Here is a 20,348-nt window from a genome sequence, read left to right as displayed (position 1 = left end):
TGCTAACACCTCCTCCAAAGTTTGGAAGATAACGGAGGCAGGAGAAACTCCACCTTTCCACGTTCTCACCCCGCTTCCAACCCTTGTCCAGCTGCCCTGAAAAAGCAGTTTGGTGCCCCCCGCTGTTCATTGGGATGAGGTGGGAAGGGAGTGGGCGAGACAGGCAGGGAGAACGAGAAATATTACAGCAATTGTCATCCCAACCAAGGAGTCAGAGCGGCTCCGCCTTCAGCCAGCGGCCTCTGCCACAGCGCTGCGGCTGCGGTGAGGGGCGGAGGGACCCGAGGGTGATCGCCGAGAGAAGTTCCCTCTTCCACTTCCTTCCTCCTTGCAACCTGCTGTTGATACCCACATTTGCCCATCCCTCCCTGCTGTTTGCCTTGGCCTGACTTCCCTTTGCCTCGGGCACCGTCCTCGCCACGGGTCCGGAGCCATGCAAGCCATCAAGTGTGTGGTGGTGGGAGACGGGTACGTACCCGGGCTTTGCGGGGGAGCGGGGCGGGACAGCCCCTGACCGGGCACGGAGAGTGGGGGATGCTTGGTGAAACTGCCCCGCTTGGCTTCTGACCTCCCGCTGCCGTGCTGCTACTGCAGACATGCTTTTCCTCCCTCCCCGGGGCAAGGCACATTCCTCTGGGAGAGCGTGGAAGAGGGCATTTCGCAGGGCATCTGCACGGAATGCTGATCGTGTGTCTGCATTTCCATCTGCATCCATGGGAAGCAGAGCAGGTCTGTCCCATGCACAGGAGGTGATGGTGCTCCTGCCAGATTCAACTTGTAGGCAGGAGGTAGATTTAAAACCCATTTAGATTTAAAACTCATTAGGTGCAAGTGCTCTCCTGCAGGTGAATGGCTCTTCGAAAGCTGTGTGCTCACTGAGAATGACTGGGAGAGGGCATGGCACTCTGGTCCTGGCTAGATGTCTCTCAGGATCTCCCTATTCAGCTTTTCTCAGCAGGTTAGCCCTGTACTGGGGCGTGCTGGAGACTGCTGGCAAGGGCCCTCTATGGGCACAAGGAGAAGAAGGTCTTTCCGCTGAGACAGACACACATATAGGCCACTTTGGGAGTGGGAGCTAACAAATCCTTGCTTTCACAACATGGTGGCTTCTCTGCCCGTGTTCCCTGATGCCTGGAAATGGCCTGATCCAAGCTGTCAATTAATTAAGCAGTCATCACTGCCCGGGGCAGGAAGGATACAGTGGACAGAGCTTCTTCTTGCCCTGTGGGATGAGTAAATGCAAGGGAGGGAAGGAGGAGATCCTGTGCTTGGAATGGAATAGCTTAATTCCTTTCCACCTAGAAGCTGGCCAGACATCTCTGGGGCAGCTGTAAGGTAGCAGATGAAGAGACATTTGCAGCAGTGCTGCTCCCCACAGTCACTTCCTCCTTTAGACCTCGCCTGGGAAAGAAGATGTCTGCACACATACATGTCAGACATGTTCTCAGGGGCTGGGGCAAGGGGGCGGGGAGAAGGGATGAGGAAAGACAAACCCCCAAATAAAAAACATAACCTCTAAGAAAGGCCCCCTGAAGGCTTTAAATTGGAGATGGATTAACAACTTCACTGGGCATTTTTATCTGTTATCCATCTCCCCAGCCCCCAGTTTGTCCCTCGCACACAGCACCAGCTCTGCAGCCTTCCCTCAAGGCAGCATCCCCTCACATCATGCCCTGTGTTACCAATAGTAGACTGTTGTTATCAGTAACAGTCCTGCTTTCAACCTGTCTTAAATGTCTCCTGTCTCGTCATTTTGCTTCTCTGCACACTGCACCTCGGTGTACCTCTCACCATCTTGCAACACAGCCCCCATTGCTCTGAGCTCTTGCTTCACCACCCCTTACGTCCCTCCTGGCATGCCAGCATTGTCACCCTCTTGGCTCAACCCGAACAACCACAGGACCTTCTCCTATCACTCAACTCCCGTATTCTCCCGTAGCTGTTCTCCCCCCATATCCTCTTCATCACACACCACTGACCTCTCAACATGCCCTGGGTTCAATGACAAGAGCCTGCAGATGCCACTAACCTCCCCTTCACTGACCCTTTGCACAGCTCTCTGTTCAGCCACACCAGTTCAGAACCTCCCCCTCATCCTTGACTGATCCACTGGCAGGCCCACAGATCTCCTGAGGCATTTCCTACAGAGCTTCACCTCCCTCCATAACTCCATGAAAAGAAGGAAGCAAGCCACCTGGGGAAAGAGCAGGACTGAGAGAGGAGGATCTAAGAAAGGGGGGTGACAGGAGGAAGAAACAAATGTTAGAGCATGCCGAAAATTCAGCTTCCTCCTCAGCTGCCCCGCAGTCCAGTGACAGAGGCAGGTGCCTTGTGACCAGGGTGCCTATCAAGGACACACAAAAAGGCAGAACTGCAGCCCTGTGGCTGGGGACTTTGCAGGTACAGTGAGATGGTCTGAAAGTCCCCAGCAGCAGAATTCCAACCTTTGCCCAGGAAAGACCTCTCCCTCCTTCTGGGCTGTGCTAGTTGGGGGAGGTTGCTGTCACCACCTCCATTTCCTGTGTTTGTAACTGAAACAAGGCCAAGCTTTCCTAGGCCACACAAACCTGAGAAACAGCATCCCAGCAGGAGAAGGATTTTCTTTCTAACACTTGTCTTGGCTGCTTTATTTTCTTCCAATTTCTCTGCACTTCTTTCCCTCACCACAGGCTTCAGCTTGCCCACAACACCTTTCCTCACATGATAGCCTTATTGCTCCTTATCCCACCAATGCTCTCACCCAGTCTGGGCTGTGCTGCTGCCTTGCACTCCACCCTGCTGCAGAAGGCTGTGGGGGAGGCTCAGGGGAGAGGAAGCACAAGGTTCCAGCTCAGAAACGTCACCAGCAGCCTCCATCAGCCATGGGGGCAGGCACCTTTCTGGCTCCTTACAGCTCTCTGTGCAGGTGTTGCTGCAGCTTAGTGCAGGTAGTAAAGACTGGGCAAGTCAGTGTAAAAGTTGCTACCAGTCCCTGGCCACAGCAGCTGAAAAGCAGGCAGGAACACCTGTACTCGAGTGCTGGAGCTGCAGGGCAGTTTTGTCATGGCACACCAAGCTAATGCACCTGTCCTGGCTGTGAGCCTGCCCTGCAGAATGGGCTCCCATCTCCATCTCAGAGTCATCTCTGTACTAGACCATAAAATAAGCCTTCATGCTCAAAGACAACACACATTTCTGAGTGACACCCTGTCTTTCTTCCTGCCAGGTTTCTAACCTGTGGTTGTGCACTGTCTAGCCCTGTGAATGCGTTTCTGTTTCCAGGGGTCTCTGGAGAGGTTAGAGGTGTGGAACGATTGCCCTATCTCCATCTCCAAGCCTAGCAAGGCTGCCTACACTTCCATGAATTCCTGCCATTGTTTTCTTTCTCTTCCAGGGCTGTGGGAAAAACCTGTCTCCTTATCAGCTATACCACCAATGCCTTCCCAGGAGAATACATCCCCACTGTGTGAGTAATTCATAAACAGGTCCTGGAGTGGGTGGGAGGCATGAAAAGCAGGATGTGAAGGGGCTCAGTTACCCCTTGTTGTGCACCCCATGGGTCACAATCTCCATGCCAAGCAGAGGAAATCTGGTGAAGGTCTCTCTAACTTTGGATCTGTCACCTTTCACGAGAAGCAACCTTATAAAACCCTGGTATAAATGGGATATTTGGGAGACTCCAGCCAACTCGAGGTCTGTCTGCTTGCTAAGTTTACAAGTATCAGATGTGATCCTGCTGGCCAAAACAAACAGGCACTAGGCTACAACAGCTGGGCCAGACCCAGGAGAAGGCAGGTGGATGTACATGAGACCCCACTTTCTTCCCTGTCCAAAGCACTTGCTGTCATTGGAGCAGTCATAGGTTCTGCATGGAGCAGAATCACAGCATTGGTTGAAAAGGCCTCTGAGATCATTAGGTGCAATCTCTAGCCAAGCCCTCTACTAAATCATGTCCCTTCTAACGTGCAGATGCCATGAACACGTTCAAAAGACCTTTGTGTTGGTTCCTCCCTATCACTGGTTTCCCTTAATCTGGGAAAAAAAGTACCAAAAGGACCAGGAAGTAAAATTTTCTCGGATAAGGGCAGGAACTTCTCTGTTGCTTTGTTATCCTTTTTTTTTCCTACCAAGACTTTACTCCTAAGCATGCAATCCTGACAGTTGTTCTAAAATATTTCAAGCTCGCTTGTCAAAGGGTGATGGGACACATTGTTCCCAGTTCCAGCAGGGCTGCTGAGGAGCGCAGCAAACTACAGAGACATGGATTCTTCTTCACTTCTAAGAATAAAACTAGGTTTTAGAACATAGAAGAAAAACAGGGGCTTGGCTCTACAGCAGGGACAGTTGTGGGAAGGACATTGGGGAAAAAAATGGGAAAAGAAAGCGATTTGTGAATTTGCATGCAAGGTATCAAAGGTGTAGCTGCAGCCAGGCACCTGTCCAGGACAGCAGAATGATGGGGAGGAGGTTGATGAGTGGGAATTCCATAAAGTGGAGGCTAACAGGAAAGCAGTGTCACCCAGCTGAGCTGAGCTGAGAAGAGCAATCACCAGCCTTTGCTCCTGGGTGCACATAGTGAATGAACCCCACCTACATTACTGGAAGGGCTCCCTCTTCTCTTGTTTGAGCCATGGCCTATGTCTCTGAATTTCAGATTTGATAACTATTCTGCCAACGTGATGGTTGACAGCAAGCCTGTAAATCTGGGACTGTGGGATACTGCTGGACAAGAGGATTATGACAGGCTGAGGCCACTCTCTTACCCGCAGACGGTGGGTCACACTCCATGCCCCTCCTCCCTTCCTCCCTCAGTATATCTCCATCCCTCCCGGCAAAACTCAACATGTGCCACGGAACAGTGGCAGGGTTGTTACTGCCTCTCTCTGGCCTTTTATGAGAATATCTCTGTTGATATACAACTGCCTTGAAACCAAAAGTTGAAAGATACCTTAAGGATATTTTGGAGCCTTTATCTAAACTCCTGTAACTGAGCAAGAAAACGAGACATTCAAAGACACTCTTGAGCCCAGCTGACACTGACTTTGTGTGAGGCAGATGCCTTACACAGCTCTGGAAAAAACCTTCTCTTTTTAAAGTTAAGATGGTTCATGGAATTTAAGAGCTGAGGCAGGAGCTTGTCACATTTCTGTGAACCCCACTCTCCTGACTTCTGCCTTTTAAAAGAGCTATGATTTGTGGGCATGTGTTTGATCTGCTGCCTCTAGCAGAACAAATGGGTGCCTCAGATACTGTGTTCACCAGTCTTTCACCACAGTGACCGAGTGATTTCAGGATTTGAGGATCACCTTCTCTGGATAATGTTGTTTTGAGCAGTGCTTTGGCAAGCTCAAAAAGACCTTGCTGCATCAGACATTAGTCTGAAGGTTGCCACTGCAGTCAAAAAGGTTAGGAATTAATTAGAAATTATTTGTTTGAGCTAGGTTCAGCCACCTAAGAATCAGACACCTGGTATAAGATGGTTTTGCCTGTAGTCAGTGCAAGTAGGTCTATTTCTCAACAGCATGCTTGCATCCACCCTGGGACATATCTGAAGGATAGGTGGAGGAATGTTTCTCCAAGGTTTTTGTCTCTGATGGCATAGAAGTATGGAAGTGAATAGGCTGGATCTGGCACCACTGCTCCAGCTAGGTGAAGCTGGATGAAATAGTTGCAACCTTGATGAGCTGGTATGGTTTTGGTTTTGTTTGGTTTGCTTTGGTTTTAAAGGAAGTCTGAATTCTACCATGCCCAGGAGAATTGCTTACCTGGAAACCTAAAATTGCCTCCTCTGAGTCCTGTATTTGTACTTTTTAGGCTGGAACTAGGTCTGTCTCAACTGTAGGCAAAATTATTTTGGCCTGAAAGCCCTCTGGTGTTCCGTGAGAAATGAGCAGGACGCTGTCAGGCCGTTTCCCATGAGGATGAGTGTGCCAACCACAAAAACCCCGTCCTCAGAGCTGACCATTTGGCTCTTCTGATAATGGTGGCTATGGTTACCATGACTCAGGGGAGCAGAGATCCTTCTCTCCACTGGAGGCAAGAAGCAGCAGTCAGGACTTTTATATTATAGAGAGCTTTCACAAGCACAGCCCTCTGCTGCAGAGGGAGGGTGCTGCCCACACAGACTTTCCCTCCCCTCCCTGCTCCTTCCTGCTTCATCATGCCGTCCCATGCTCCCATCCTAACTCTGCACCATGGTTGTGTGCCTGCAGGATGTCTTCCTGATCTGCTTCTCCCTTGTCAGCCCAGCATCCTACGAAAACGTCCGTGCTAAGGTGAGACCCTCTCCTGGGCCACCAGGGGCTGAGGGACATGATGGTGGTGGTGATCTTGCAAGAACAGTGATTATGGTGGGGACTACCAGTAGGACATCTAGGTTCAAGAAGTCATACCTCTTTTCTGTTAGTCAGAAACCTCCTTCAGATGCATTTTCTGATTCATTTAAAGAAGGCAGACAACTCTACCAATGGGCTAGTATTCATCTTGCTGGGCTATTGTGTTGTCAGATCATAGACTTATATTCTGGTGGCATCTTTCAGCCAGGACTGTCAAAGCACAGACACACAGGACTGGTCCATAGGGTATAAAAGCAGGTACCCACAGCTTTTAGATGGGAAGTGAGGAAAAAAGGGAGAGATTGGTGAGCAGAGAACAAAAGTATGTCCTTCCTACCACTTTAATGCTCTTCCCTGCGTGGGAGGGTCGAGGGCTGAGAACAGCTGGTGCTTTTGCATAACAAAATTTGAGCTCCCTGTCAGAGATTTTGCCTGAGGACCCAGCAACAGGAGTTGGCCTGGGCCAGGCTATAGTGCTAACAATGGATGTGAGAAAGGACAGTCTGTTAGCTGACATTTTTCAGGAGTGCCTCTTTGTTTCCCATGTGCATGCCCATACGTGTGACCTCTTCTCACCCCTTTGGCATTTTGCTGCCTTGCTAGTGGTTCCCCGAGGTGCGGCACCACTGCCCAAGCACCCCCATCATCCTCGTGGGCACAAAGCTGGATCTCCGCGATGACAAGGACACCATTGAGAAGCTGAAGGAGAAGAAGCTATCCCCCATAACGTATCCTCAGGGTCTTGCTCTGGCCAAGGAAATAGGTAGGTGTTTGGGAGTCATCTTGGACCTACTGAAAGGAGAGAGGCAGAAAAAAAGGGTTTCACCTCAATTTAACGAGGCTTTTGTAGTGGTATTGCACAGTGGTGTCTCTGGGGGACACAAGGAGACACATCCAGGGTCATGGGACAAAATGCACTTCAGGAGACTCAGGAAGGAGATCTGCTTCTTGAGGAAGGCTCAACCCCTCAGCTCTCTATTTTCTGCCTTTCTCTGGCCACCATCCTCCACATAAACACATAACCACACACTTTCACATTCTCCTCCCCTTTTACTCCGCTTACTTCTATCTGGGACAGTATTTTTTCTGTGCAAGCCACAGCTGCACAGTGGGTAGAGGCCACTCCTTCCTATCCGGAGACGCAGAAGAGAGGTTTTTAACCTTTCTCTCAGGAAGAACTGCAACTGTAGTTTCCTGTCTCTGCTTCTGTCTGCTGGGGCTTATACATGCAATCCCAGGTATGGGTGTCTCACCCCACCATCCAGCTCTTCTCATCTGTGGCACACAGAAATGGGAGAGAGAGTGAGAAACACAGCTTGAGGGAGTTTCCAAGAAGGAGCTCAGCACAGGGAGTGTCTGGCCAGGATGACATGATCAGACTCACAAAATGGCTGTGCTCTGGCTACATGGGTAGCCAGTAGGCAAACCTAGGTCTAGTGCAGCCGGCAAGCTTTGCCCAGACTGTCTGAGTGAGTGAAATGTGTCCTGACAATGTGTAATGTCTTTGATCACCTGAGATGTGTTTATTCAGCTTGGGCAGGAGCCAGGTGCTGTGCTTTCTAGCGTAAGGAGCAGAAACCTGGGTATCCCCACTGCCTACCCCAGCTGCCTTCCCCCCCAGTGCAACAGCTGCTTTCCTCCCCACAGACTCTGTGAAATACCTCGAGTGCTCGGCCTTGACGCAGCGAGGCCTCAAGACGGTGTTTGACGAGGCCATCCGAGCAGTCCTGTGCCCGCAGCCCACCCGGACAAAGAAACGGGCATGCAGCCTCCTCTGAGCAAGTAAGTCTGACAGGGATCTCTGGGGGGGACACCAGTGGTGCTTTCCTGCTCCTGAACCCAGTCGGGGCCACTCTGTTCCTGGTGAGGCTGTTGGAATGGGTCACCTTCAAGGAGAGAGAGGGAGAAGCTGATCTTGCTTGGGGAAAGGACAGAACGTGGTATGATGCACCCAGGATGAACTTCCCCCTCCTTTCTGCTTGACTGTGGGCAAGTTTGTTCCCATCTCTTGATGTGGGGCAGCCTAGAATTTTCCACATGTGCCCTTACAGAGAAGAACTGTCTGTCGGCTTCTGCTGCAGAGGGAACTACATACAGGCTGCCCTGGGGATGACCTGCCCTGAGACCTATGAGGCCATAGCCTTTGCCTGTAGAAAAAAAAAAAAAAAAAAAAAAAAGGAAAAGAAAAAGTTGTTCATTATTCATAGCAGTTTCCAGTGGCCCTTCCTCTTACCAAGCCCTGTTCACCTCAAGTGGTTTTTTGTGTTGTTCATTGGCAAGTGGCAGCTTCTCCTACAGGAGTCCTTTACTCCTCATGTTGTCTCAACCTGCCTCCACTTCAGTACAGAGCAGCAGAGGGAGGAGAGAGGCCTCAGGACAAGAGTCAAAGCTGGTCAGAGCCTGATAACAGAGAAGAGTGAGAGCCTGCTAGTTTGGACCCTGTCCCTTCATACTCCCACCATCACCAGAGCAGAGGGAAGGAAAGCAGGAAAATAGTTGAGCTGGTATTATGAGGTCTGTCATGTTTTTGGCTATAGATCCCGGTCTCATCCTGATACCAGGAGCTGCCCAGCACACAGGAGAGTGATGGCTCCAGCAGCCCAGAGCTCAGCACCTTGGGGTTTTTCCTTCTTTTTCCTTCTGCCGGCTTGAAAGACTGCTGTGGGTCTGTAGCACTGGTTTGATGTTCACACAACGGCCCCGCTCTTGCCTCACCTGCCCAGCTGTCCCTTCCCTTCCTTCCGGGCCCCTGAGGTTGCAATGTAGTGAATAAGATGTAATAAACAGACTGTACATTTGTGTCATGTCCTTGATGTGTCGCACCTCGGGGGACACAGCCCTGAGCCGTGAGCAGTGGGGCGGCGGGGCTGGAGCTGTGCCCCTCCTCTGGCAGCCCCACGGGGAGCCTGGGGGCTGGAGGATGATTGCGAAGGTGCTGAGTTCTCACCTGAGCCCCCCGCATTCCTTTTGCCTTTCCTCTTCTCGGTATCCATGCGTTGAAAGGAAAAGTTGTCTCCCCTCTGTGCCACACACAGGATGGGATGCAGGCCTCGGGAGGGGACACCTGGACGCAGACTCCTCTCCCTGGGGACTGCCCCCGCAGTTGCTGGGGACATCTTTTCACCAAAACATTGCTGCATCAATCCTTCTAAGCTCTGGCGCTCTCTCACACTGCCAGACACAGGCGGAGTGAGAATAGGAAGGGGGAGGGCAGGGAAAAAAATTAAAAGGGAGGAATGAGTCACCAGCCCAGACAAATTGCCTCCAAGACACTAAAATTAAGCTGAAGAGAGTGGTCCCAGCGGTACCGTGGATCTGGCAGCTGTGAGCACCTGCTTTCCTGATGCATTGCAGGGACTCCAGAGGAAGTGTTACAGGGTGGCTGCTACTGCCACTACTTGCAGGAGAGGGGAGGGCTCAGGGTGTGATGATTGGCACTGCAAAATCCTGCAGTCCTAGGAGGGCACAGAGAATCTGTGGAGGTGAGCCAGTTTACTGCTCCTGGATGCAGCAGCACTTCTGAGCTTCAAAGGCTGCTTCCTGCACCGAGGAGGAGCATTGGTGATGCCAGGTGCACCCAGACACAGGGAAGCTCCCGAGGTACCCTGCTGCCAGGGAGATTTCTGCAATTCCAATTCACAGTCAGATCTGAATGAGGCAGTTAATTCAGTGATGTGACACATTTCCTACTGATAAAGTTCAGAGCAACCCTTGGCAGGCGCCCTGTGGCAGGGAGTTCCACAAATATCTGCACTGCACATGGGCTGTTGGATGAATTTCCCAGGCCCCACCCAAAGGTAATACAAATTATGTCAGTGTAAGTCCAGAAGAGTAAAAATGAAGCCTCTGGCATGGGCATATACCTGTGAAAGGGTGAGGGACACAAAGTACTTGGAAATTGTGTCTAACCTCCTTTAAGCATCCTAAGCATGACTCAAGGCAATATATTCCCAGCGGTTTATTACTTCTCTCCAGTTTTCAAGCCTTGGCTTTTGCCTTTTCAGTCTGCCCCACCCCCTGTAACATACAGCAATGCATGTGATGTGTGTGAAACAAAATTCATGCATCTGCCTACCTGGGGAGGTGCACAGGCTGAGCTCTCCTCCCAACACAATTTAAGCAGTTTGCACAGCCCCCCACTGGAGCTGAGGCAGAGAATGGGACACCTTAGAGCATTCAGGGAGTGATCTGGAGACCTGGAATTTGTGATGCTATGACTGTGTTTATGCAAGGTTAGCAGGACTGTGTAGAACTCTGCTGTTTCATGGCTGTTTCTTCTAACAGAGGAGCTTGGGGGCTTCTGCATGGTGCTACAGACAGCTGCCCTGCCATGGCAAAGAAAACCTCTGGGTGCTACCCATGCCATTCCTTTCCCAATGAGGATTCCTCTCTCTTCTGTGTCTGCAGACAGCATTGTGGCCAAGTTCTGGCCTAAAGAGGCCTGGCAGCTTTGAAGTTCTGTACTGCCTTCATCAGCTCACCTTTGAGCAGCACTGGCTGCGTATAAAGTTGCCCAAGTAGGTTTGGATGCCAGACCCTGGCTGTGTTGTGCTGGAAGAGATACTGCTTTCTTTTGTTAAAGCTGGAATTTACCCTAGGGGCTCAAATGCTCACCACAGCAGTGCCAAATGTCAAGAGCACGGTGATGCACAGTACAAGGAGTCACTGATGTCGGCTGCAGGGCAGGAAAGGGGGTGAGAATGACAGGGAAGCCCTTTGTGCAGGGAATGGGATGGAAAATCCTTCATGGGACAACTGCTCTCACAAAGATTAATTTCTTTCTTAGATCCATTTCTTCTGGGTCTGTGCCTTCCAGCAGAGATTAAATTTGGTAGGAAAGTTTGGGGCTGTTAACCTGGAACATTTTCCCAATGGAGGTGCAAAAGACAAGAGATCATGTGTGGAGCCGGGGAAGGAGTTGAAGGAGACAGTCCCCTATCTGCCCATCTGCCCTCATCTCCATCCATCTGGAGGTGCTCACAGGGCAGAACAGAAGGGAGAAGGGTCCGTGTGCTCAACATCTGCCCGATTTCTGAGCACCCTGCCAGACAGAAGGATTTGCTGTGTGCCTGCAGCTCCGAGCAGCACCAGTCCTGCCTGCAAGACCTTTGGAACAGGGGCCCGTCTCCAGGGTGCCCCTAGGAGAGCCGAGCCGAGCCGCCCCCTCCTGCGTGCCCCTCTCCCACCACATGGCTGCTCTCTGAATCCCTCTTTTCTTCCTCTCCCTCTTCCCCCCACTGTCCTCAGCTTTTACCGCACTCCTCATTCCTTCATCCTCCCCTCTTCTGCGCTCCCCTCATCCCTCTGCCCATCTCCTCGCGCCTCCCTCTCCCGCTTTTATTCTCCATCCCGGTATCTCCCCCCGCTCATCTTTGTTCTCCTGCCCTGCCGTCCATCCCCGGCTTCTCCTCCTTCTCCTGCCGGTGTTTCCGTGCGTGGCACCCATTGGCTCCCTCTGCCCGAGCCCGCGGATGGCGGGGGCTGCGCGGGGCACGGCCGCGGGGCCGCGGGGCTGAGGGGCCGCCATCCCGCACCCCCTCCCGCGCCGGGCACGGCGGGGGCCATGGGCAAGCCCGGCCAGAGGGACTCGAGCCTCCGGCAGCGCCCGGCGGGGCTCGCTCCCCACGGGAGCGCTTTGCTCGGTCGCGCTTGAGAAAGGGGAAGGGGAAAAGCATGACACGGATTCTCCCGGGGAAGCGGAGGAAAATGTGCATCCCGACGACATGTAAGTACCCGGCGGCTCTGGCCGCTCTTCCCGGATGTCTCCCGCGGGCATGAGTCCACGCAGAAGTTAAGTCTGCAGTTCCAGAGAAGAAAAACTGCCGACCACCCCTCGCTCTCGGCCCTCCAACTCTGCCAGTCCAGCCTGGTCCTTAGGAGAGAGCTCAGCCCCGAGGTGAGACGGGAGAGTCCTGAGCTGGAGCAGGGCCGTGGGAAACCGGGGGGACAGGAGGGGAGGGGGTCAAGAGAGGTGGTGCAGGTTTTTTGGCTGTGTTGTCCCTCCCAACTGCTATTCATGGCTTGTTACCAGCACTAGGCTCAGCTTTCAGCATCCACCTCCTCCTCTCATTCAATGCAGAAATATATATACATATACTTATCTTTTTCAACCTAAGGAAAGAAGTAGTGCCAATTTCCCATCTCCTGCTACCTCTCTGCCTTCTTCCTGCTCTCCAGCTGCATGAACCAGGCATATCCTGGCAGCACCTGTTAGAGGATCCCAAGCCTCTTGCAACAGGTGCTGTGCACATCAGAAGCAGATCCAAGAGGATGCCAGCACACTGTCAGTCTGAGGCCAGTGTTCCTCACCAACTCCTGCCTATGCATGCGCTGCCAAAGCCACCAGCAGAGTGGACCCAGACTAGATGGAGCACTGGTGCCCAGTGTTTTTCCTGCCAAACTAGCCAAAATGTGTGACATGGCATTTGAGCTGGTCCATGGTACTTGACAAAGTTAGAATGGCAGCAACAGACTGCACCTGCTTAAAGATCAAGTTTCTCCCCTGCAGCTGCCTGAGCAGGAAAATGAGTTTATAGGAAATCCATGCTTTTTGTTGCACATCTTAGCATTTTTGATAGGGCTTCTGAAGCTGCCCTGAAGCTGGATTTATTGTGTTGTTAAACAACATCCTGAACAGCTGGCTTTGAGGTCTGGACCCCAGACACTTCTCCAAGGCTTTACAGCTCCCCAGGAGTATCTCCAGCCATATTTGGTATTTGTAGGGCTCCAAATGTTTGGCCTTTTTCTTCTTTAAACTCCTTTGCATGCAGGAGGAATGTGCAAAGAGATTCCTGTCTATGTGATCATCTTTTAGAGGATCATCCTTTTATGAACATACTGTTCTGGCTTCTGCCACTTTTTGTGGGGATCTTTGTCCCTAGAGCAGCCATTGCCCTCCTGTTTTTTTCCAACAAGTGATTTGTGTCACTAGAACAGAATTGAAAAAAATATCAGAGGAAACATCCTTTAACTTAGAGTTTCAAATCACTTCCTATTCGGCTCATTCAGTGCAGCCACTCATGATGTGTGGGACTGCAGGACCCCGTGAGATGGGCTTCTGTCAGGACAGTGTGTCACAGCCCAAGGCACCTGGAAATTTAAAAAATTCTAAACAATCCCAGTCCTTCAAAGCTCAAATGCTCTAAAGCAGGAAACATTTATACAATAGCTGGTAGAAATGGCCTTAAGATACAGTTGCTCAACTGTGTTTTTATGGGGCCTCTCAGATGAGGTTCTTTCAGTGTAAAATTTAATACATCTGTGGGTCTATTGGGTTTGCCTGTCTGGTAACCAAGGAATCCTAAAGCTCAGGTCTCCCCTAGGGTTTCCAGAACTTGGAATGGCATCTACAAAACAAACAAACAAACAAACAAACAAACAAACAAGTAACAAAACCCCAACCAAACAAAAAACCCCCAAATATTGTAATATTAGACATTTGTGAAGAAAGTTGTGGTGCTACAGAATCTGCAAGAAAATTCTCTGGAGTGTCTCTGGCCTCCTGAAAGTAGTTAAGGTTGGGAGTCCTTTCCTTTGGTATCCCCAGTTTTAATTTCAATAGAGAAGAAGCTTCAGAGCCCTAAGAGATTTGTTGAGATGTGAAAAGGTGAGCCTCAATGTCCCCATTCACTTCCACCAAGTCATCTTCCCTTCCAAGGACCTAATTCAGGGGGATAACCCTGTCCACACCCCCAGAAATTTTTCCAGAGCTGGAGAAATCCTGAAAGAAACACAAATCTCCCCTGCATTAGGTTTCCAGGGTGTCTCTGGTCCACAGTATGTGCTGGGCTCTGTGTTTCACATATGGAGCCTTGACAAAATGCACATCCATCCCTCAACTGTCCCTTCTCTCCCTGCAGCTCCTCTCCAGTGTCAGCAGCGAGCTGGTGGTGGATGGAAAGCTTGTTTGCTCAAGGCTGTCTCTGAGTGAGCCGAGTGCTGTTTCCATGCCAAACCCTCGTGTGACACACAACTGGGCTCCTCAGCTTAGAGAGGCTGGGATGCTGCTTTGGTGCTGCAAACAGGTGGGGCAGGCAAAGCCTCTGCCATTAGCAGTGTGTTGCAGCGTGCTGAAGGAGAGGGAGAGAATGGCAGGGAGAACAGAAGAAAAAGAGACAAGGGGGACCTGGACTGATCCCTCTTGGTGTACCCAAAATTATCTTTCTTTTACTCTCAAACTGGCATAACACAAACCAGCTGCCCTTCAGCTCAGGTGCTGAGCTAAGCCTCTCTGCTTGGATTGAAAGTGCTTTTCCTTCTCCTGCGAGGCTAACAATAACCTGGCCAGTCCAAAAAGAGCTTCAGCAAGCAGGAGAATAAATACTCAGAGAATTGGAAAGTCAGAGTTGGAAAGGCACTTTGTCAATGGATGTTTTTCCCTCTTTTGCTTGTAAAGCACCTGCCACTCATAAATGAGAACCAGGCCCCTGTGACCGTGTCCTCAGTATTGGATCCATTAGCAGAAAATGAAAACTTTCCCTGTCCTTATGCTAGTCTGTTGTTCTTTCTCCAGAGGATCTTTTGCTAAAGGAAAGGCTCACATTGAGCCATGTCCCCGTTTGTCCCTCCATGTGCACTGTGCCTTGCAGGCCTAGATGGGTTTGATATTGTCCTAGATTTTCCAGCATCCCCTAGCATCCACAAACTCCCCTTGATTTCCCGTGCCTATACCTAACACACAGTTAACGTGATGATTTTACCTGTGGCTTGTTCAGCTGTCATATCCCCAGTATCAATGGTTTTTTTTCTCTTCCCTTCATCTCCAGATTACTAACTAATCCTGCAAGGACACTGCTCCTGCCCTCTTCCCTGCCTCTGCTATGGACACTTCTGCTTTTAGCCTCCCCACGCCAGCAGTGTTGGAGGAGGGGAATGCCTCCAGTAGCTGGGCAGGCTTCACTATCCCCAACAGCTCCTCCACTGTCAGCCCTGGTGTAGTTGTCAGCAGTGTCCTCATCCCTGTGGTCTACCTCATTGTCTGTGTGGTGGGGCTGGCTGGGAATTCCCTGGTCATTTATGTGGTCCTACGGCACTCCGTGAGCGAGTCGGTGACCAACGTGTACATCTTGAACCTGGCCCTGGCTGATGAGCTCTTCATGCTGGGCCTGCCCTTCCTGGCTGCACAAAATGCCCTGTCCTACTGGCCATTTGGTTCTTTCATGTGCCGCCTGGTGATGGCCGTGGATGCCATCAACCAGTTCACCAGCATCTTCTGCCTGACGGTGATGAGCGTTGACCGCTACCTGGCTGTGGTCCACCCCGGCAAGTCCTCCAAATGGAGGACAGCACGGGTGGCCAAGGCCGTGAGTGTAACCATGTGGGTGCTGTCTTCCATAGTGGTGCTGCCCGTGGTTGTCTTCTCAGATGTCCCTTTAGGGATGAGTACATGCCACATCCAGTGGCCAGAGCCTGCCTCGGTGTGGAGAGCTGGCTTCATCGTCTACACTGCCACCCTGGGCTTCTTTGGACCATTGCTGGTGATTTGTCTCTGCTATCTCCTGATTGTAGTGAAGGTTCGCTCCTCCGGCAGGCGGGTGAGGGCTCTGTCCTCCAAGCACAAGCTTTCAGACCGCAGAGTGACCCGCATGGTGGTGACTGTGGTGGCCGTCTTCGTCCTTTGCTGGCTTCCCTTCTACGTCCTCAACATAATCAATGTTGTGTGCCCGCTGCCAGAGGAGCCATCCCTCTTTGGAGTCTACTTCCTTGTGGTGGTGCTGCCGTATGCCAACAGCTGCGCCAATCCCATCATCTATGGCTTCCTCTCCTACCGCTTCAAGCAGGGCTTCCGCAGGGCCATCTTCAGGCCGTCCCGCCGAGTCCAGAGCCAAGAGGTGCCAGCATGCCCCCCAGAGAAGATCGATGACGAAAGGGAAGAGGGTGAGATCAGCAAGATCACCAGGAATGGAAACAACAGGCAGGAGCACCCTCTAAGCAGTGGGGAAGGAAAAAGCAATGAGCAAAAACCACTCCCCGAGGAGCCTGCGGGATGCGAAAAGAGCAGCAAGTTGCATGTCAGCTATTTATGATGAAAGGGGTGGTGCAGGGGAAAGACACATCGGGACATTGGGATCCCCTTCACCTTCTCTGCTTTCAAAGGCAATGGGAGATGATACAAGAGAATAATAAAGTCCAAGAGTAGCCTTAAAGATGAATAGGGCCCCATGATCTTGTGGAAGAAGCAAGGCATTGTTCTTGGCTTGGAAGAGACACCTGAGGTTTGTGTGGTACCAGTGTTACCAGAAATTGGTAAAAAATAAAACCTCCCTAACACTAATGTAGCGTTCAGTAGCAGGTATTCTTTATTTGGCTGGATGCACGAGGGGATATCTCCTTCAAAATATCATGCATGCTGAGTACAAAAAAGCTCCCATTTATGACTATATTTTACATACATACTCATTAATTTTCCCAGTATAAACATACATATGATAATTATTTCCCCAAAACCATCAATATATTTTCCCTCTCCTTTACACATGTATTCTTCTGTCCTGGGAGTCTCTTGGTGGTCCCCTATGGCTGGTGACCCCAAAGTCATACCTGACTGCCTGGTGAACTGGTAAAAGGTGGCACAACTGGGCTGGTTGCTTTTGAGTTCTTCTTCCTACAGAATAAACATTGTGCAGCTCCATAGGCCATGGCTTTTGAAGAATAAGCATCGTATTCGCTACCAGGAGCAAATGATTTTTCATCTGGCAACACCAGGTAAAGAGCAGACTGCATTTAGGGAGAGCTGAAGAGGTGATGGGCACTGAGAGTACAGAGAAGCAAGGTCAGCCCTAGAGTGATGATCTGCCCTTAGATGATCCAGCTTTGGAGGGCATAGGCTGCCATCTCATGGTGGCACCTTGAGGAAGTCCCCAGATGGCATATACCACATGTAGGCAACCGACTTATAAACATGAGAAGCGGTCTGCCTTAAAAGATGAACAGGAAAGAGAAATGTCTGTAGCAAAGATATACTAGCCAGTTGCATGCATGGTTGGCCCTCTCTAGTTCTTCAAAAAGTATTGGGAACAGATTTCCTGCCTGTGGTGGTCTGGCTGGAGACCACTGACTGCTCAAAACCTCCTCTTTCTTTTCAGAGCTCTTATGGACTCTGGGCAGGATGACGAGACTTACCTAGGACAAAAAGTTTGATAATTTCTTTCCTACACCCCACATTCTTCAGGGTTCTCCTGGTGCCTCTGCACTCTGGTGGGAGGTGTAACAAGGGTAGAGAAGAAGACAATGAGACATGAGTTGGAGGCAGCATTTCTTTCCTTCTCCTTAAGCTTTACTATAAATAAAGAAAAAGCCTTTGGACTTGGAAGGCCAGGTGGGCAAAATCATTCTATGTGTTTAGGGAAGGGAGTGCTATAGATTTGCTCTCCTGAGAATACACAATGTCTTTGAGCTGAGTCAATCTCTGTACAGAGTCATGTTTGGCTGGCACAGGAGGTAAAGGCAGCTCTCAGTACAGGATGGGGGCAGGAAGCAGACAGAGGTCAGGGGATCTCCAGTGTGTCAGAGCTGTGGTTGTAAAGAGTCGGGGCAATACTAGGAACCAATTTATCCTGTAGGAAGTGGTAGAGTATTTGGCCCAGAATGGTGAACAAATGATGTGTGCATGTGTACAAAGGCAGTTGTAGGCAAAACTTTGTTCCCTGGACTGTACATGTAGGGGGCTGGCTGAAGAGTATCAGAGACCAAGGAGTCAGGGCTGGTGGGAGGCTGGTGCCAGTCCTGGGCACTGATGCTCATCTGCTGGGGGCGTGCACATGTGTGCAGGGGTACTTAAGGGGACATGCATGTGTGTAAGTGTACACAAACAAAGGTGAGGGAGTGTGTTTATGTAATTGCAGGATGTTTAAGTACAGATATGAGTGCTTGGATAAGAGCTGGAGAGCAAATGTACTGCTGTGGAGTTGGATGAGAGCTTGTTCCTGCACACTGCTTGTTGGAGGGAAGTTGTGGATGGGCCCATCTGAGTGTGCAGGCTAGAGGAGCAGCACTGTACAAGGGTGGGTGAGATAAAGGTCTCCCTCTCCACTTTGGCTTCATTCCTGCAGCTCTGTAAAAATTACTTTGAACTTCTCCATGAATGTGGTTGCTAAGTTACAGACACTGAAATGACCCTCATACCACAGCCCTTTGGGCAGTTTTCTCTAAAACAATTTTGAGACGTGGGAAGGAGGGACCCACCAGAAGGACACACACTTCCCTGAGGTCAGGAGATGTTGCAGGAGGTCACTTGTGGAAGGTCGATTATGGGAGATGGCTGGGTAATGGAAAGATATCTCACAGGTCACTTGAGAAGAGGTAAGAGAAGGGAAGGGGTGGCATGGGGTTGGGTATGCTGGGACAGAAGCCAAAAGTCGTGGACTGGGAAGTAGAACAAGCTGCAGCAGCTGAGGATCGTGGGAACAGAACCACTTTATGAGGAAGCAAGAGTCAAGGTCACACAAAGGCAGTGTGAGAAGGCCTGGCAGGCCTCAGAACTGTGTTCTGCAGTGCAGGACACCCAACTTTGGAAAAGGACTGTCACAGGGTGTCAGATGAACAGACATCTCCTAGCCAGGTGAGAGAGCAGAGGAAGGGTAGGCAGGGACTGCAGACACAACCAACCAAAACACATTCAGCTGTGCTCTCAGCCACTGGTACTGCCGTCACCTCCACAACAACGATTGTCCCCTGAAATCCTATATCCTCATGTTTCCTCTTTAAGCCTGGGATGGTGGTGCCAAGCTGTCCATGCCTGCAGGCTCAGCCTCTGGAGCTGAGCTGCCTGCCAGACCACATAGGAACTGCTCAGCTGCCCTTACAGCGCTCCCCTGAGCACGAGCAGTCAGACTCCCAGGAGTGCAGGCTCAGCTCATGGGGAAAAGAAAGAGCTTGGGAGCCAGTTTCTATCTTCTGCTATGTCTTCACATCTTTTTCTCCTTCAATCTGTGCATCAGCTTCCCACACCATGGGCCCCAGTCAGAAAAGCAGCCAAACTATTCACGGGCGTGGGATAAAGTTTGTTGGACTAAAAAAAGCCTCTGGTTTAGCTTCTTGGGGAGCTCCCACAACATCCACTGGATGCAACATGACCAAGAAATCCTGGAAGAATAAAGATGGACTGCCAAAGCTTCTGCCTATATAAGGGGCAGCTAGCGGTGGAAAGATTAAAAGGGCTGACGACCAAATGGTCAGATAGATGGACAACACAGCACTTTAGACTCTGGTCTGTGTTGCTCCTCTTGCAGACAGGGCAGAGCCAGGTGAATGCTGGACTCCCCCAGCAGAGCAATCCCTGTAGGACAGAGCAGAGATTGTATTGTCTGAGGAGCTTGTAACATTGCGCGTGGTTGATGACCAGACACTGAAGAAGGCATGTGGCTGTGATCAAGAACCTTGCAGGAGGCAGTTCAGGATGTAGGATGGGTTTCCTTATCCATGGAGAGGCAGCCCAGCTGCTGTGGGGAGATGGGGGGAGCTCCCCAGCTGCCAACACACTTAACGGAGACAGTCTCCTTCACCACTAAACTGAGCTGAGACTTCATTTCACATGCCTTTGCAGCTCCATCTGCTGCAAATCACCATTCAAGAAACTCTGTCGACTAGTTGGCTTCTTAAAATACCAACATTCCTTAAGAGCCCAAGCACTGTGATGCCAGCACCAAGCAAGCGTGCCAAGGAGACATCATTTTGACACACGGAATCTGAGCTCCCACCAAGGCAGCTCTGCAGGGCAGCCTGCTGGGGCAAACAAAATGTGTTCCAGAGAGATCTGCAAAAAAAAAAAAAAAACCCAACAACTGGAGATCTTTAGATTAAATAGGGGTTTAAAAGAAAAGAGACACAAGCATCACGTTTTTCTGTCTTGTGTTTTCTTCGCCCCCCTAGGCTGTATCCTGTTTTGCAGTGACAAATTAGGGAAATAAAAAATGAAGATGAACAGAAAATAAGACTGGGGGAGGGGAAGGAAAAGGTATTCCTTGTCCAAAATTCAAGAGGAGTAAACAAATGCCACAAAAATTTTCAAACTATCACCACTGATTTAAAGGCTGG

General features: G+C 50.7%; 2 protein-coding genes across 5 annotated transcripts; both read left to right on the top strand.

The window, feature by feature from the left end:
- The first annotated feature begins 353 nt into the window (after positions 1–353).
- RAC2 (Rac family small GTPase 2) lies at positions 354–9,116 on the top strand. The gene is made up of 7 exons (XM_058022363.1): positions 354–468; positions 3,374–3,445; positions 4,634–4,751; positions 6,192–6,254; positions 6,918–7,077; positions 7,962–8,096; positions 8,852–9,116. The coding sequence occupies exons 1-6, from the start codon at positions 434–436 to the stop codon at positions 8,090–8,092; spliced, it is 579 nt and encodes a 192-aa protein (XP_057878346.1). The 5' UTR covers positions 354–433; the 3' UTR covers positions 8,093–8,096; positions 8,852–9,116.
- Positions 9,117–11,503: 2,387 nt separating this feature from the next.
- On the top strand, positions 11,504–16,587 carry SSTR3 (somatostatin receptor 3). 4 transcript variants are annotated; one of them, XM_058023575.1, is made up of 3 exons: positions 11,504–12,210; positions 14,174–14,338; positions 15,080–16,587. In XM_058023575.1, the coding sequence occupies exon 3, from the start codon at positions 15,134–15,136 to the stop codon at positions 16,337–16,339; it is 1,206 nt and encodes a 401-aa protein (XP_057879558.1). In that variant the 5' UTR covers positions 11,504–12,210; positions 14,174–14,338; positions 15,080–15,133; the 3' UTR covers positions 16,340–16,587. The 4 variants fall into 4 exon arrangements, with proteins under 4 accessions (XP_057879558.1, XP_057879561.1, XP_057879559.1 ...); XM_058023578.1 differs by lacking the exon at positions 14,174–14,338 and having other exon boundaries at positions 11,504–12,039; XM_058023576.1 differs by lacking the exon at positions 14,174–14,338.
- The last annotated feature ends 3,761 nt before the right edge of the window (positions 16,588–20,348 follow it).

The sequence above is a fragment of the Melospiza georgiana genome, chromosome 4 (assembly GCF_028018845.1).
Source record: "Melospiza georgiana isolate bMelGeo1 chromosome 4, bMelGeo1.pri, whole genome shotgun sequence".
Lineage (NCBI taxonomy): Eukaryota > Metazoa > Chordata > Aves > Passeriformes > Passerellidae > Melospiza > Melospiza georgiana.
Note: the sequence above shows the minus strand (reverse complement) of the source record. Positions and strands in the feature narration are given on the sequence as shown.